The 15,290-nt window shown below is 37.2% G+C and overlaps 3 protein-coding genes across 3 annotated transcripts; all 3 read right to left on the reverse strand.

Moving 5' to 3' along the window:
- Positions 1 to 433: 433 nt before the first annotated feature.
- LOC129944395 (heat shock protein 83) lies at positions 434 to 3,142 on the reverse strand. Its single transcript, XM_056053784.1, has 2 exons — positions 2,981 to 3,142; positions 434 to 2,838 (listed from the first exon to the last, which is right to left on the reverse strand). Exon 2 carries the CDS (start codon positions 2,836 to 2,838, stop codon positions 697 to 699), a length of 2,142 nt encoding a protein of 713 aa, XP_055909759.1. The 5' UTR covers positions 2,981 to 3,142; the 3' UTR covers positions 434 to 696.
- A 3,440-nt stretch (positions 3,143 to 6,582) lies between these two features.
- Positions 6,583 to 7,247, reverse strand: LOC129946186 (UPF0235 protein C15orf40 homolog). The gene has a single exon (XM_056056273.1). It carries the CDS (start codon positions 7,122 to 7,124, stop codon positions 6,711 to 6,713), a length of 414 nt encoding a protein of 137 aa, XP_055912248.1. The 5' UTR covers positions 7,125 to 7,247; the 3' UTR covers positions 6,583 to 6,710.
- A 1,733-nt stretch (positions 7,248 to 8,980) lies between these two features.
- LOC129944154 (heat shock protein 83-like) lies at positions 8,981 to 12,081 on the reverse strand. Its single transcript, XM_056053365.1, has 3 exons — positions 11,940 to 12,081; positions 10,937 to 11,873; positions 8,981 to 10,475 (listed from the first exon to the last, which is right to left on the reverse strand). Exons 2-3 carry the CDS (start codon positions 11,871 to 11,873, stop codon positions 9,268 to 9,270), a joined length of 2,145 nt encoding a protein of 714 aa, XP_055909340.1. The 5' UTR covers positions 11,940 to 12,081; the 3' UTR covers positions 8,981 to 9,267.
- Positions 12,082 to 15,290: the final 3,209 nt, after the last annotated feature.

The following is a 15,290-nucleotide window of genomic DNA, read 5'->3' on the forward strand; positions in this document are numbered from 1 at the left end:
TATTTTTTTGCCAATAATTAAATAAAACCCCATTTGTTAAACATTGAACAATGATTTTTTATTTAGACTCTAATTTGGTTTTGACAGATTTGTTACTTTTGTATATGCAATGCCACTCAAAAAACGACACGACAGAGAAAACGAGAGTCGTCGAAAAAACACGACATCGGTAATAGGCATGATTATTCTTCGAATCGGTTAGAAAAAACCTTCCGTTCGGAAAAAGGTTCCATTCGGTTTTCAAGAGGGGGTGAATATATTTTGAAGAGCCTTCGTCTTATTGCATGTAGAAAGCTTCCGCCTCAATTAAAACCAATCCCAATAGTTTCACTATATTCTTTTGTAATGCGAAGGCTTTTTGGGTAAACCCAACCAACCATCAAGCTATTAGTTACCTTCCCAAACAATTAGAAGAACTAAAATAAAGGCAACATTTTCGTTCTTTCAACATTAATTTTTATTTAACTATCATAACTCTCAACGTATAAATAAAAAATTATGTTATTTCTTCTGCATTTTAAAATCAATTTATTTAAACTGAAAATGACTTGACTTCTCCACAACTATCATAACGTCCGCCGCTATAACGCGGTAATAAAGCAAAATGGAATCTTTGATAAAATTATCTTGTTAAAACTATCTTACGTTTAGTTTAAATAAATTACTAATTTGTTAAGCTAATTAAGCATTAAAGTCTTAATCGACCTCTTCCATGTGAGATGCATCTTCTATGTCGTTACTGATTAGTGGAGGTGCATCACCAGCACTCTGGACGTCTTCGGTCGTCATTGGTTCCTCGTCGTCGAGACCAAGACCTAGTTTGATCATGCGGTAGATTCTTGAGGCATGAACTTGTGGGCTGTCGAGTGAGAATCCAGATGAAAGCAGAGATGTCTCGAAGAGCAGGATGACCAGATCTTTGACGGCTTTGTCGTTCTTGTCGGCATCGGCCTTTTGACGCAGGGTTTCAATGATGGCATGATCTGGGTTAATTTCCAAGTGCTTCTTGGCAGCCATGTAACCCATAGTCGATGAATCGCGAAGAGCTTGAGCTTTCATGATGCGCTCCATGTTTGCCGACCAACCAAACTGTGATGTTACAATACAGCAGGGAGACTCAACCAAACGGTTGGAGATGACGACTTTCTCGACTTTGTTGTCCAAGATTGACTTCATGACCTTGCACAGATTTTCGAACTTGGCTTTGTCTTCTTCGCGCTTCTTCTTCTCCTCTTCGTCTTCTGGCAATTCCAAACCTTCCTTCGTTACTGACAGTAACTGTTTGCCTTTGTATTCCTTCAGATGCTGGATGACGTACTCGTCGATTGGTTCGGTCATGTAAACAACCTCGAATCCACGTTTCTTCACACGTTCAACAAAGGCAGAGTTGCTCACTTGATCCTTGGACTCACCGGTGATGAAGTAAATGTGTTTTTGGTTCTCCTTCATGCGACTAACATAGTCGGCCAACGAACAGTAGTCATCTCCGGACGCCGATGTATGGAATCGCAGAAAGTCTGCAATTTTGGCGCGGTTGTTGCTATCTTCATGAACACCCAATTTCAAGTTCTTGCTGAATTGGTCATAGAATTTCTTGTAGTTTTCTTTGTCTTCACTCAATTCCTCGAACAGTTCCATACACTTCTTGACCAAGTTTTTGCGGATGACTTTGAGAACTTTGTTCTGTTGGAGCATCTCACGAGAAATGTTCAATGGCAGATCCTCTGAATCCACAACTCCCTTCATGAAGTTCAAGTACTCTGGAATGAAATCATTGCAGTTGTCCATGATGAACACACGTCGCACGTACAACTTAATGTTGTTGCGCTTCTTTTGGTTCTCGAAGAGATCAAATGGCACCCTTCGTGGAATAAAGAGCAGTGCACGGAATTCCAACTGGCCTTCCACTGAGAAGTGTTTTACAGCCAAATGGTCCTCCCAGTCGTTAGTCAGGGATTTGTAGAACTCGCCATATTCCTCCTGGGAAATGTCATCGGGATTCCTGGTCCAGATGGGCTTAGTCTTGTTTAATTCTTCGTCTTCTGTGTACTTAACTTTAACAGTCTTCTTCTTTTTGTTCTTGTCAGCATCCTCATCCTCACCCACGTCCTCAATCTTGGGCTCATCAGTCTCCATTTCCTTCTTCTTGTCCTCGTCATCCTTGTCACCTTCATCGTCACTCACTTCCTGGTCACGCTCCTTCTCCACCAGCAACTTAATTGGATAGCCAATGAACTGGGAATGTTTGTTGACAATCTCCTTGATCTTGCTTTCTTCTAGATAATCCGTCTGGTCCTCCTTGATGTACAATACAATCTTTGTACCTCGTCCCAGAGGCTCTGAGCTGTCTTGGCGTACGGTGAACGAGCCACCAGCAGCCGACTCCCAAACGTATTGCTCATCGTCGTTGTGTTTTGAGGTGACTGTTACTTTGTCAGCAACCAAGTAGGCCGAGTAGAAACCAACACCAAACTGTCCAATCATGCTGATGTCAGCTCCGGCTTGAAGAGCTTCCATGAACGCCTTGGTTCCGGACTTGGCGATGGTACCCAAGTTGTTCACCAAATCGGCCTTGGTCATACCGATACCTGTATCAATGATGGTCAGTGTGCCCGCAGACTTGTTGGGAATCAACTTGATTTGCAGGTCCTTGCAACTGTCCAATTTTGTGGGGTCAGTCAGGGATTCATAGCGAATCTTGTCCAGGGCATCAGATGAGTTTGAAATCAATTCTCGCAAAAAGATTTCCTTGTTCGAGTAGAATGTGTTGATGATCAGGGACATAAGCTGAGCAATTTCAGCTTGGAAAGCAAAAGTCTCACATTCTTGTTCAGGCATCTGGAAGTTTCAAGAAAAGAAAATTATGTAGTACATTTACCAGATATTCATTTCTTAACGAAATATAAATGTTTTTTCTTTTTAATTTACACATTTTCATTTTGATACAAAAATGGTAATTTTTCATATAGCACAAACTTACCTTGATTCTTTTGTTTTATTTTGCAAATTGAAATTTATTCAAAATTACACACAATTTAAACCAATAACTGGCACTGCACTGAGAGAGAATATTCTTCGCTTGAGCTTACGCTTTGATAGTTTCGCACTTGAAGGCTTTTCTTTATGAACTGATGAATAGGGGAGGCAATCGCTCGGTTTTTATTTGTTAAAGGAGATTTTCCCGAAATTTCCCGACATTTCTAGAATCAACTACCACCACTTCCGTTTGTTTTGGGTTGTGGATTCTAGGTTTTTTTCAATTTATTTATAAGACACCAATTTATTTAAATTACAAATACAGTTTCTAAGAACTTTGTACAAAATAAATATTAGTTTAATTCATCATTTATTTCTTTTCATACAAAAATAATTGACAAAAGATATAAGAAATATTAAAAACACACAGCTTGACTAATACTACTTTCACAGAGACTCTCAAACTGTAAGACTTTAAAGTGGAACGTAAATGTTCGTTTCAGGGATTTGCAAACAACCCATTTCCAATCACTTTTACAAATTGACTTTGAATTCATATCTTTTTAAAACGTTTAATCTTTATCAAAAGTTTGATTTTAAGTTTGAAAATGAAAACATAATTATAAAATTGGCAAAAACTTTGTATTTTTATCAAGTTTTTTTGGTAAAAACATTTTGTATACAGCTTTTTTTCTTAAATCTTGTTTATTTATGCATGTGCATTTTGCTCTAACAGGGAACGCTTCACTCTAAATATGTCATTTTTGTTTTGTTTACATGACAACCGTCAGTTTCGAGAATTCCACGACCTTCGAGAATTTTTCTTTCCATATATTTTGCGTGCAAGAGCATTTTTGTTGTACTGTGTATTTACTTTGTTTTATGAATGAATTTTCTGGAATTATTTATTTTCATTGATTTTTTTCTCATGAAAATAAGTAAGTTGTTTTATCAGAATATGTGATTGTACATACATACATACATATGTACTTAAAAAAGTAACCACAATATTTATATAGGTTACGTTGTTTTTTTTTTGTTGCAACAAAATTAATGCTTTTTAATAAAAAGAAATATGTATGTACCTACATATGTATGTATGCAGGTAAAAGTGATGCAATATTCATACATATGTAAGACAATTGTTATTTTTTCAAACAAAGTTTGTTCTTTTTTAGAGTAAATTAAGGGCGCCAATTGCTTAAGAGGAATTTCTTTGCCTTCCGTTCTATATTGCTCCATTAGCTCTGTGCAAGCTTTCTAATAATCCTACAATCTATAATTTCCCATATTTTGAAGAGATTAATTTTGTAAGATTGTGCTGGCCACAAACGTGGAGTCTATATTTTTCATTATAGTATTGGGGAACCTTTTAAGCGGCATTTTCGATTAAAAAGCCAAACCTCTTGTTTCAATCCTTAAAGGTCTATATTAACATCTGGAATAAGAACAATCCATAGATACATATACATACATACATATATGGAGTGTCTGCTTCTGGATCATTCTTTGGAAAACCACGAGATAAAACTCATTCATGATCCTATATATGTACATACATAATGTTGAAAACGTGATGTAGGTATGCATAGGAACCAAGAAATTTGTCTAAGATTAGGCCCAACAAATTCAATTTTGAAGTATATGTATTTCAGTTGTTAGTGAGTTACATTTGAACCGCAGGACATTTTTTTTACATTTTTATTTATTGAATCATGCATAATTTATATACATTTGGCTTAATTCTAACATATATAATACTTAACAATAACTTTTATTAAACATTTGTTGGCACTAAGGGGGCCTAACTTTATACATACATTGGTAAATTACAAAATTAACATTACGTGTTTAACATGAAATCGATGGCGAGGTTCATCTCGCTTTGTTCAGTCCCGGTTGTCTTGATGGAGGTTGGTTGGATGTGGCGGCGTTCAGTCGCGGTAGCATGCTGACTCCAGGCCATCATAGAAGGACACGTCGTCGTCAGTGGGGAGTTTGTCCAAGATATCCATACTACAAAGGTATCTCGGGTCCGGGTTTCGTTCCTGATTGGTCATTCTTCTCATTAATTGGTCAGTGTGGCTGGCGACTTTCGTGATTATTTTCCTTGCTGCCTGTGCAAGGAACTGGTCGAGTGGCTTGATTTCAGATTCTTCGTAGACTCTTCGATTGCTAAAGTTCTTCTGTCGTTGAAGGTGGAATTGTAGATCAGTGCATATCCTTAGTATCTTCCTCTCGAAGATTTTAAGTTTTTCTATTGCAGTTTTTGATTATGGTGAACCATATCGGAACACTGTAGGTGATAACAGTTTCGTTGGTTTACATAATTCTGTTTTCTTCTTCAAGAGAGGATGAATTTGATTGAGTGCGTTTGAACCGAAGGACGCGACGTGTAAGCATTTTATTTAATCTCAAAGGTTAAGCTTTAAGCAGTTGCTCCTATGGTTTTTTATGTCTGTTGGGTTTTTGAAATTTCTTGAAAGTTTTTATCAAACCTCATTGAAATGTTTAATATGGTGTGGACTTACAAGTGTATGTTAAGTTTTTTGGTCTAGAACACCTTCAAATGCAAGTAGATTAGATAGTTAAGTTTTACCTATTTACATCATTTTTTTATCTACGTCTAGTCTCGTTGTGAACTATTAACAAATTGTCTAAGGTTATAACTGTCTCATTAGCTGTTAAAATTCAACATAAATTTGTGAGTCCTTCATCTGTGCTGCTGTAACATACACATTCAATAAGACAGTTGTATTTAACTTATCCCTGGCTTTAAACGAGCATTTTAAAAGTGGTTAACAGGTAAGGAAAGCAATATTTCAGATTCGTTTTCATACAAAAACTCCTTACTTATAATATATTTGCACACTGAACCATTGTACTAGTAAGATTTTGCAAGGTAACATCGAGAAATAAAGTCTTCAATCTACTAAAATAAAAAAAGTAACTCATTTCAGGTTCTTCGCACATCTCGACCAGAGTTTAGTTCACTCAGTCAAATACAGTTAAATAATGAAAATGCATTCTCACAGCATTAAACATAGTTGCTTCTTTTTTGGCAAGAGTTCTGCTAGCTTTTGAAAATATCCCATCTATAAAACAAGCTATATTTAAAATTAAATATTAAAACCACAAAATCAAAAATTAAAATGTTTGCATATACATATGTAAATTCAACTAAACAAAAGGTAGAACAATCTTTTACTTGCTTCATTTAAATACTAAGGGGTTACTATTCTTGACAAGGACAAGGCATTCCACATTTTTTAATGCGCTTAAAAAGAGAATCTGTATACTTCACATTTCGTCCGAATTTGTGCTCAAGGTTAAACTGATAAGAATTTCCTAGAAGCGAGAGTCTTACGGTTGAATTGTTTGACGGCTGAATGCAACTGATACGTTATACCTATTTGGAAGACCTGAAACATTACAACGCTATTTTTGTGGTTAGATTATACCAAAAAAGACTTAAGCTTGTTTAAAAGCGTATACCTGCCGAGAGACACAGAGGGGTAAAATTTCTTACATTATCAGGGAAAACCTAAGCACATACAGAACAATGAAAGGAGACGAATTCTCAAATTCAATGAAATTACTCGCATATTTAGTTTCTTATATTTATTATATATATTGACATAAATACAAATAAAAATATCCCAAAGAAATGTGTATACAAAAATGCAGATAAGTAGGTTACAAGCTTACAAGTCTCATTTCTCAGACACACTATACTACGCTTGAGATTCTTTTTTTAAAAGTTCTACTATAGCTTCCGGTGTCGTCACTCCTTTACTGATTTGAATAATTTTATTTCTAGAACGTGATCCTTTGTCCAAACTTACATCGCTTTTACGTAGACTAAGAACTTTGGACAAGTATTTTACCAATTCTGCATTTGCTTCTCCTTCCGAAGGTGGTGCAGCTATTTGAACACCAACTCCTTCATCTGTTATATCTGTGATATTATTTTGTTTGGCTCCAGGTTTAGCTAGAATCTTAATGCAAATATTTCCAGCTTTATCCATTTGAATGGGATCGTTGTTGGTCACTGTTTTTGTACCGGGAGGTAGAACCACAGGCGATTTTTTACTTTTGTTCTTCGACATTGTCCGGATGATTTGTTTAAAATATAACAAATTGTTCATAGATTTTCTCTTATTAAAAATATGTTTTTATTTTTTGTTTAATTTTATTGTAATTCATTTCTTTTAAAAAAGACGACACAATAGTTTCAGAAGTTTATGTAAAAAAAATAATAATAAATGGTTGAAGTTTGTTTATATCGAAATGTCAAAGAACTGACAATTGGTCGATAAGTGTTGCCATATTAAAAATGCTACATTTTTAAAAAGAAATTCTATCAATGAGTAATAACAATTGCATCAAATAAAATTAATATTTAAATAATCTTTTTATAATTTGTACACGCTTTAATTTGATTGATACCTATTCGTAAATAAATAATGACCATCACCATTTTAGGGCATTGCACTTAACTCAAATCTTAGAATGTTCCCAGGCAGAAGAGGTTGATTACTTCTCTTTCTGTGCGCCGTATTATCCATTAAAAAAAATAACTTTTTAGTGTGGTTTAATAGTGTTTCCTTGCGTAAATACTTAAACCTTTTCCCATCTAACCAAAACAAAATTAAGAGTACCTATGCGCGTGCTGCATTAATGGATTAATGAGAAAATCGTTAAATGGTGAATTTTGTCATGACATGAGTCGGAAAATTGTTTGACACTTTAGCCGAAGCTGAAGCTTGTTTGTGTTTCAGCCATTAAATAAAGGTTATTCCCAATATCAATAAGATCATACCTAGAAAATTGGAGTTTTAGAGTAGAGGGGGCAAAAATGGGTTTAACGGTTAATGAGGGCAAAACAAAGTACATACTGTTGTCAAGAAAGGACATACAACACCGACGCGACGTCTTGGTCAAAATGTCACCATCGACAGATGTAACTTTGAGGTAGTCAAGGACTTCTTCTACCTATGCTCTGCTGTAAACGCATAAAAAAACAACACCAGCGCTGAGATCAAACGCAGAATAACTCTTACTTACCGCTGTTTCTTTGGACTAAGAAAGCAATTGGGTGGTAAAGTCCTCTCTCCAGGGGCCAAAGGGTCGGTATACGTATAAGACCCCGTCCTGATATACGGTGTAGAAGCATGGACTATGACAAAAGCGGTTATCTTCGTGTGATCTACGGTCCCGTATGCAGATTTAGCCAGAAGGGTAAAAGTCCAACGACTAAGATGGATGGGTCTCGTAGAGCGCATGGAAACCAATGCGCCGGCCCGTAGTCTTCGAATCCACACCCACAGGACAGCGCAGTAGAAGAAGACCGCGTATCAGGTGGCACGCACAAGTGGAAAGTGACCTCACCCAACTTGGAGCGCGAAACTGCAGATGGAGAAGTTTGTTGGGTGACCTTAAGACCTTAAGTAAGAAAATTGGACCACCGAAGAGGGATTTATTTCGATTGAAAATTAAATCCGAATAAAATTTGTTAACACAAAATATGATTAAATTTGGCATCAAAGTAAACACGTCTCAACTTTGCTCAATACATCTACGGATGACTTAAAATAAACACTAAAAGTAGATATATTTCGTCTCTAAACATTTGAAATGTCAGTACTATCTTTCTGTTGCCCTCCTCTTATTAGTTGATTGTAATTTATTTAACCGATTTAAACTTGTAGCTTGGACTAGCCTGGCTCCTTTAAACATTGGGAATATAAATGCTCAAAAGTTTACTACGGAACTCATAGCCATTAGCCAAGAAAACTTGTTTACCATTGCATTGGACTTTTTTGCGAGGATATCAGAGGTCAGAGAAATGCCGGAGGAGCCTTCAACCTTTTAAGGATGACACCAAAGTTCTAATGTGGACGTACATACCTATGGAACATTGTTGTGCTTTATTCAAAAAACAGATACAGATCAAAGGAAAGACAGTTAGCTTTTCCTCGCAAAAAATTAAAACAAAATAAAATTTCTATAAAGCCTAGAACTTTATTTCACACCAATTATACTTAAAAAAAGAGGATTAACACTTTAAAAAAAAAGCCTAATTTCAGTTTTCAATAAAATGCAGTGGAGGCTCCGATGCCACTATAACGCAGCATTGCCATGTGGTGGGGATTCCTAATGAGTTTATTTTGTATGTGTTATTAATTTTAATCAATTTTAGTTTGTTTCTTCTTCTTTTAATGTGTATGGAATATACTATTGTGCAGCAAGCGCTCGGTTGGAATAGTTTTTATTTTCTATGGGAGTTGTTTAATCTACCTCCTCCATGTGGGAAGCATCTTCTACATCCTCCACTAGTGGTGGTGCATCACCTCCTCCAGCAGCAGTTGGTTCTTCTGTAGCCATTGGTTCATCATCATCGATGCCAAGACCAAGCTTGATCATGCGGTAAATTCTTGAGGCATGAACTTGTGGACTGTCCAATGAGAAACCAGATGAGAGCAGGGATGTCTCGAAAAGCAGGATGACCAAGTCTTTCACAGCTTTGTCGTTCTTATCGGCATCAGCTTTGAGGCGGAGAGTATCGACAATTGGATGGTCTGGGTTGATTTCCAAGTGCTTCTTGCCAGCCATGTATCCCATGGTGGAGGAATCGCGTAGAGCTTGTGCCTTCATGATACGCTCCATGTTGGCTGACCAACCAAACTGTGATGTTACAATACAGCAGGGTGACTCAACAAGACGGTTAGACACGACAACCTTTTCGACTTTGTTGTCCAAGATCGACTTCATGACCTTGCACAAATTCTCGAACTTGGCTTTGTCTTCTTCGCGCTTCTTCTTCTCTTCCTCGTCTTCTGGCAATTCCAAACCTTCCTTGGTCACTGATACCAACTGTTTGCCCTTGTATTCCTTCAGGTGCTGGATGACGTATTCGTCGATTGGTTCAGTCATGTAGACAACCTCGAATCCACGTTTCTTGACACGTTCAACGAAGGCAGAGTTGCTGACTTGGTCTTGTGATTCACCAGTGATGAAGTAAATGTGCTTCTGGTTCTCCTTCATGCGACTGACATAGTCAGCCAAAGAGCAAGCTTCCTCGCCCGAAGCTGAAGTTTGGTAACGCAACAAATCAGAAAGCTTAGCGCGGCTGTTGGTGTCTTCATGAACACCTAATTTCAAGTTCTTGCTGAACTGTTCGTAGAATTTCTTGTAGTTCTCTTTGTCTTCGGTCAGTTCCTCGAACAATTCCATGCACTTCTTAACCAAGTTCTTGCGGATGACCTTAAGAACCTTGTTCTGTTGGAGCATTTCACGTGAGATGTTTAGCGGCAAATCTTCTGAGTCAACAACACCCTTCATGAAGTTCAAGTAGGATGGAATGAGATCCTCACAGTTATCCATAATGAACACACGGCGCACATACAATTTGATGTTGTTCTTCTTCTTTTGGTTATCGAAGAGATCGAAGGGCACACGACGTGGCACAAAGAGAAGAGCACGGAATTCCAATTGACCTAAAAATAAGTGAATAAATGTTAAAAATAATCTTAAACAAAAAAATTAAATACAAAATAGACAATGACTCTGACTGAACGTCGAATATTCGATTTGCTATTTATGGGGGATATAACCATCTAATATGCTACAGGCTACAAGAAGTGTATCATTGCTACGTAAAATGCTGTTTGTTTCTAAAGTAAATGAAATAAACCAATGGGAATAAGATCCGATCATACTAATGACCATGATTACCATACAAATATGAGTAATTTTCTTGGAAGTGACGCAGGCTCTTATACGATATTTAAAACCATAAAATTGTAAGGTTACAGTTAGATGTGTAACCATTGTTACACAAAAGAAAATAATTGGTTTAATTGATAAAATTTACTTCGCAAAATCTTTTGTACAAGTCCTAATAAATGAGTCATTCAAGAAATTAAAAACAATTCCAACTGAAAAAAAGACAACTCACCTTCAACTGAAAAATGTTTGACGGCTAAATGATCTTCCCAGTCATTGGCCAAGGATTTGTAAAACTCGCCGTATTCCTCCTGGGAAATATCATCAGGATTTCTGGTCCAGATGGGCTTAGTCTTATTCAATTCCTCGTCTTCAGTATACTTGACTTGGATCTTCTTCTTCTTTTTCTTATCTTTGTCAGCGTCCTCGTCTTCACCAACATCTTCAAGTTTGGGCTCGTCTTCTTTCTTCTCGTCTTTCTTTTCCTCTGACTCATCAGCGGCTTCGTCATCACTGACTTCCTCATCACGTGTTTTCTCAATCAACAATTTGATAGGATAACCAATGAATTGAGAGTGCTTGGTGACAATTTCCTTGATCTTGCTCTCCTCCAAGTACTCAGTTTGATCTTCTTTTATGTGCAAGACGATCTTGGTACCACGTCCAAGGGGTTCAGTGTTGTCTTGGCGGACGGTAAAGGAACCTCCAGCAGATGACTCCCAAATGTATTGTTCGTCATCGTTGTGTTTGGAGGTGACTGTTACTTTGTCGGCGATAAGGTAAGCAGAGTAGAAACCGACACCGAATTGACCAATCATACTAATATCGGCTCCAGCTTGAAGAGCTTCCATGAATGCCTTGGTACCGGACTTGGCGATGGTACCCAAGTTGTTTACCAAATCAGCCTTAGTCATACCGATACCAGTATCGATGATGGTCAATGTGCCAGCGGCCTTGTTGGGAATCAATTTGATGAACAATTCCTTGCCGCTGTCCAGTTTGGTGGGGTCTGTCAAAGATTCATAGCGAATCTTGTCAAGAGCATCAGAGGAGTTAGAAACCAATTCACGAAGGAAGATTTCTTTGTTCGAGTAGAACGTATTGATGATCAGGGACATAAGCTGAGCAATCTCAGCCTGGAAGGCAAAAGTTTCTGCTTCTTCTGGCATCTGAAATTTTTGTTTAACAAAAAATTAACAACTTGTTATAAATTTACAATTATTTATTTAAATTACCTTTGCAAGTTTCTTTTTTAACTTTAACAATACAAAAATTAAGAGAATTCACAGTCAAATTGCGGCCGGCACTTCTAGACGAACCACGCTTCTTTTCACTAATGTGCAATTGGTTGACAAATTACCTAGCATTTCGAAAAAATTTCTGGCGAGACTCGAAGTTTGGAAGGTTCTAGAAGAAATGTTTGTGGAACCGGATACTCGTTCGTAAATGAGTCCCAATTCGAACTGTTTGATTGTATACTTTTTGGAATGCGAATTTGTTATCGTTATTTTTATTCAAAATCTAGTTCCACTTGAATATTTTTATTGTTATGTTTTATCCATGTATATAAAATCTATGTTATTTTGTTATAGAGCTATTTATTATCCCTTGCCAGCAGAAGCAATACGGTATTGAAAGTGTTATAAGTATAAGTTAAAAGAATCTACGAGCTAATGTTGCCGAAGCAACTAGGTGCCGCGTGTACTGTAATGGCACTATGGATTTGAATTGTATTCAATGATCTTAATAATAAGGCCTATTCCATAAAATTAAACTAAAATGAAGAAGTTGACAACTGGCAGTTGAAACTAGCCATACACGACAGAACAAAGAAGCCAATGGGCCCGGGTAAAAATCAACTTAATCAGGCTCTGCTCTACCATGTGTGGGGAATCAACGAGCCAATTACTTCTGTCTGTTTACAAAAATTCAAGGACACAAATTCTATATATCTCTTGCAATCTTTTTTTTTCTGGGTCAGTTGCTAACTTTTTTATACGGGGTAACCATTTCTTTAACATTCGTAAGTTTAACTTCGTTTTATAAAAAAATTAATGGACATTCTTAATTTATTTTTTAACAACCCCTGTTTGGTGTTGTGTCACTCAGCTTGAGCTAAAATTTAGTTCACGTTTTTTTTTTCAAATTTCAGCTTAGGGCTGCGTACCCCTCAGCTAGAATGCTTTGCTAAATATGTTAATTAAATTGTGAAAGTATTATTTTATTTTAACGTGATATTATATTATATTTATAACCAAAAATTGTATTTTTATTGTGTGAGAAATTAATTTTAGATTAAGCTAAATTTTCATAAAGAAATCCATTATTTGAGATGTTATGGATTAAAGGGTAGGAGGTACACAGCTTAAGCTAAAATTTAGTTCACTTTTTCTACAAACTTTAAACAAAAACCTGGGCAAAATTTGAACAGAAGAAAATTGTTTCGAAAATGCGATTGATCTTATGGTGAACTATCCTCTGTATTACAAATTGAATGATGTTGCTTCAACAAATTCTTTTTCTCAACTCAAATTCTATTTTCAAATTTTGCTTTTACTTTTTCAACCAATAACTTCTCAATTACCAATTAAATTTGTTGGAAAAAAATATACACAAAAAACAATATTTTATTCTGTAACTCAATTAAACTTGGCCATAGAATATTTAATGATGGAGTGGTTTTGAGACTATTAAAAAAAAAAAAAAACATTTTTAGAATATTTTGCTTTTAAATTTATTTTAGGAGATAATGTTATATATATTTGCATTTATATTCGAAATATCATTTTTATCTATTTAAAAAAGGGCTTTTAATTAATTCAAGCCCTTCCACGACCTTCTAAGAAACAAATATATTAAATTTAGCTAGTGCTGCGTAGTGTACCACTTTGCTAAATTTTAGTTCCAGTTGCTTACCAAGCTTAAGTAAATAAGCCGATTTTGATTGATTACTTACTTACTTACTTAAGGTGGCACTACAGTCCTGTGTGAACGAGGGCCTCACCCAACAAACTTCTCCATCTAGCTCGGTCCCTAGCTAGATGTCTCCAGTTTCGCGCTCCAAGTTGGGTGAGGTAACCTTCCACTTGTGCGCGCCACCTGATCCGCGCTCTTCCTCTACTGCGCTGTCCTGTGGGTGTAGATTCGAAGACTTTCCGGACCGGAGCATTGGTTTCCATGCGCTCTACGTGACCCAGCCATCTTAGTCGTTGGACTTTTACCCTTCTGGCTAAGTCTACGTCGCTGTACAGCCCGTACAGCTCGTCGTTCCATCTTCTTCTTTACTCCCCTTCGTTGCATATGGACCGTAGATCACATGAAGAACTTTTCTCTCTAAGCGACCCAAGGTGGTTTCATCCGCTTTTGTCATAGTCCATGCTTCTGCACTGTATAGCAGGACGGGGATGATAAGGGTCTTATATAACAACACTTTGGTCCCTCTACACTCAATTGCTTTCTTAGTCCAATGAAACAGCGGTTAGCAAGAGTTATTCTGCGTTTGATCTCAGCGCTGGTGTTGTTTTGTGCGTTTACAGCGGAGCCTAGGTAGACGAAGTCCTTGACTACCTCAAAGTTACGTCTGTCAATGGTGACATTTGACCAAGACGTCGGTGTTGTATGTTCTTTATTGACGACAGCATGGACTTTGTTTTGCCCTCAATAACCGTTAAACCCATTTTTGCTGCCTCCGCCTCAATACTCACAAAAGCCCCATTGAAATCACGCTGAGTTCTTCCGATTATGTCAATGTCATCAGCACTTGCCAGTAATTGGACAGACTCTTGTAAGATAGTGCCTCTAGTGTTGACGTGTGAGCTCTGCACTATTCTTTCAAGCACGATGTTAAAAAAATCACATGACAGCGCATCACCTTGTCTAAAACCTTTTTTGACGTCGAAAGGTTCTGTTAAGATTTTTCCAACCTTTATGGAGTAGCGTAAATTCTCCATGGCCATCCTGCACAAACGGACGTTTGTGGCCTTGAAATCTATGAAAAGATGGTGGGTGTCGATTTGGTGTTCTTGGGTTTTTTCCAGGATCTGCCGTAATGTGAATATTTGATCAACTGTAGACTTTCCTGGTCTAAAACCACACTGATGAGGACCTATCAGGTTGTTGACGACATTCACATATTACGGCAGAGAAGATTTTATTTGCGATGTTAAGTAAACTGATTCCTCTATAGTTGGTGCAGTATAGAGGGTCTCATTTTTCAGGATCGGGCAAACAATACTGAGGTTCTATTCATCGGGCATGCTTTCTTCCGACCATATCTTACAGATAAGTTGGTGCATGCTCCTAACCAACTTATCTCCAGCTGCTTTAAAGAGCTCGGCATTCAAGCAATCTGCTCCAGCGGTTTTATTAGACTTCAGCTTAGATATGCCAATCTTTACTTCGTCTAAGTCGGGAGGACGGGATTGTTGGCTTACGTCGTCTATGTTGAATGGATCATCCTACCTGACAGCGGAATTCAGTTCGTCGTCGCCGTTATACAGTCTGCAGAAGTGGTCCTTCCATATCCTCAGCATTGACTGCAGTTCCACTATAATGTTTCCACTTTCGTCTTTGCAGCCTTCGGTTCT

This window comes from Eupeodes corollae, chromosome 2 (genome assembly GCF_945859685.1).
Source record: "Eupeodes corollae chromosome 2, idEupCoro1.1, whole genome shotgun sequence".
NCBI classification, from domain to species: domain Eukaryota; kingdom Metazoa; phylum Arthropoda; class Insecta; order Diptera; family Syrphidae; genus Eupeodes; species Eupeodes corollae.

Bases quoted from the DNA above. Each gene is read 5' to 3' on its own strand.
- LOC129944154 (XM_056053365.1), bottom strand. From the start codon at position 11,873: ATGCCAGAAGAAGCAGAAACTTTTGCCTTCCAGGCTGAGATTGCTCAG. The intron at 10,476-10,936 runs GTGAGTTGTCTT...ACTTATTTTTAG, and splicing joins CAAACATTTTTCAGTTGAAG to GTCAATTGGAATTCCGTGCT.
- LOC129946186 (XM_056056273.1), bottom strand. From the start codon at position 7,124: ATGAACAATTTGTTATATTTTAAACAAATCATCCGGACAATGTCGAAG.
- LOC129944395 (XM_056053784.1), bottom strand. From the start codon at position 2,838: ATGCCTGAACAAGAATGTGAGACTTTTGCTTTCCAAGCTGAAATTGCT.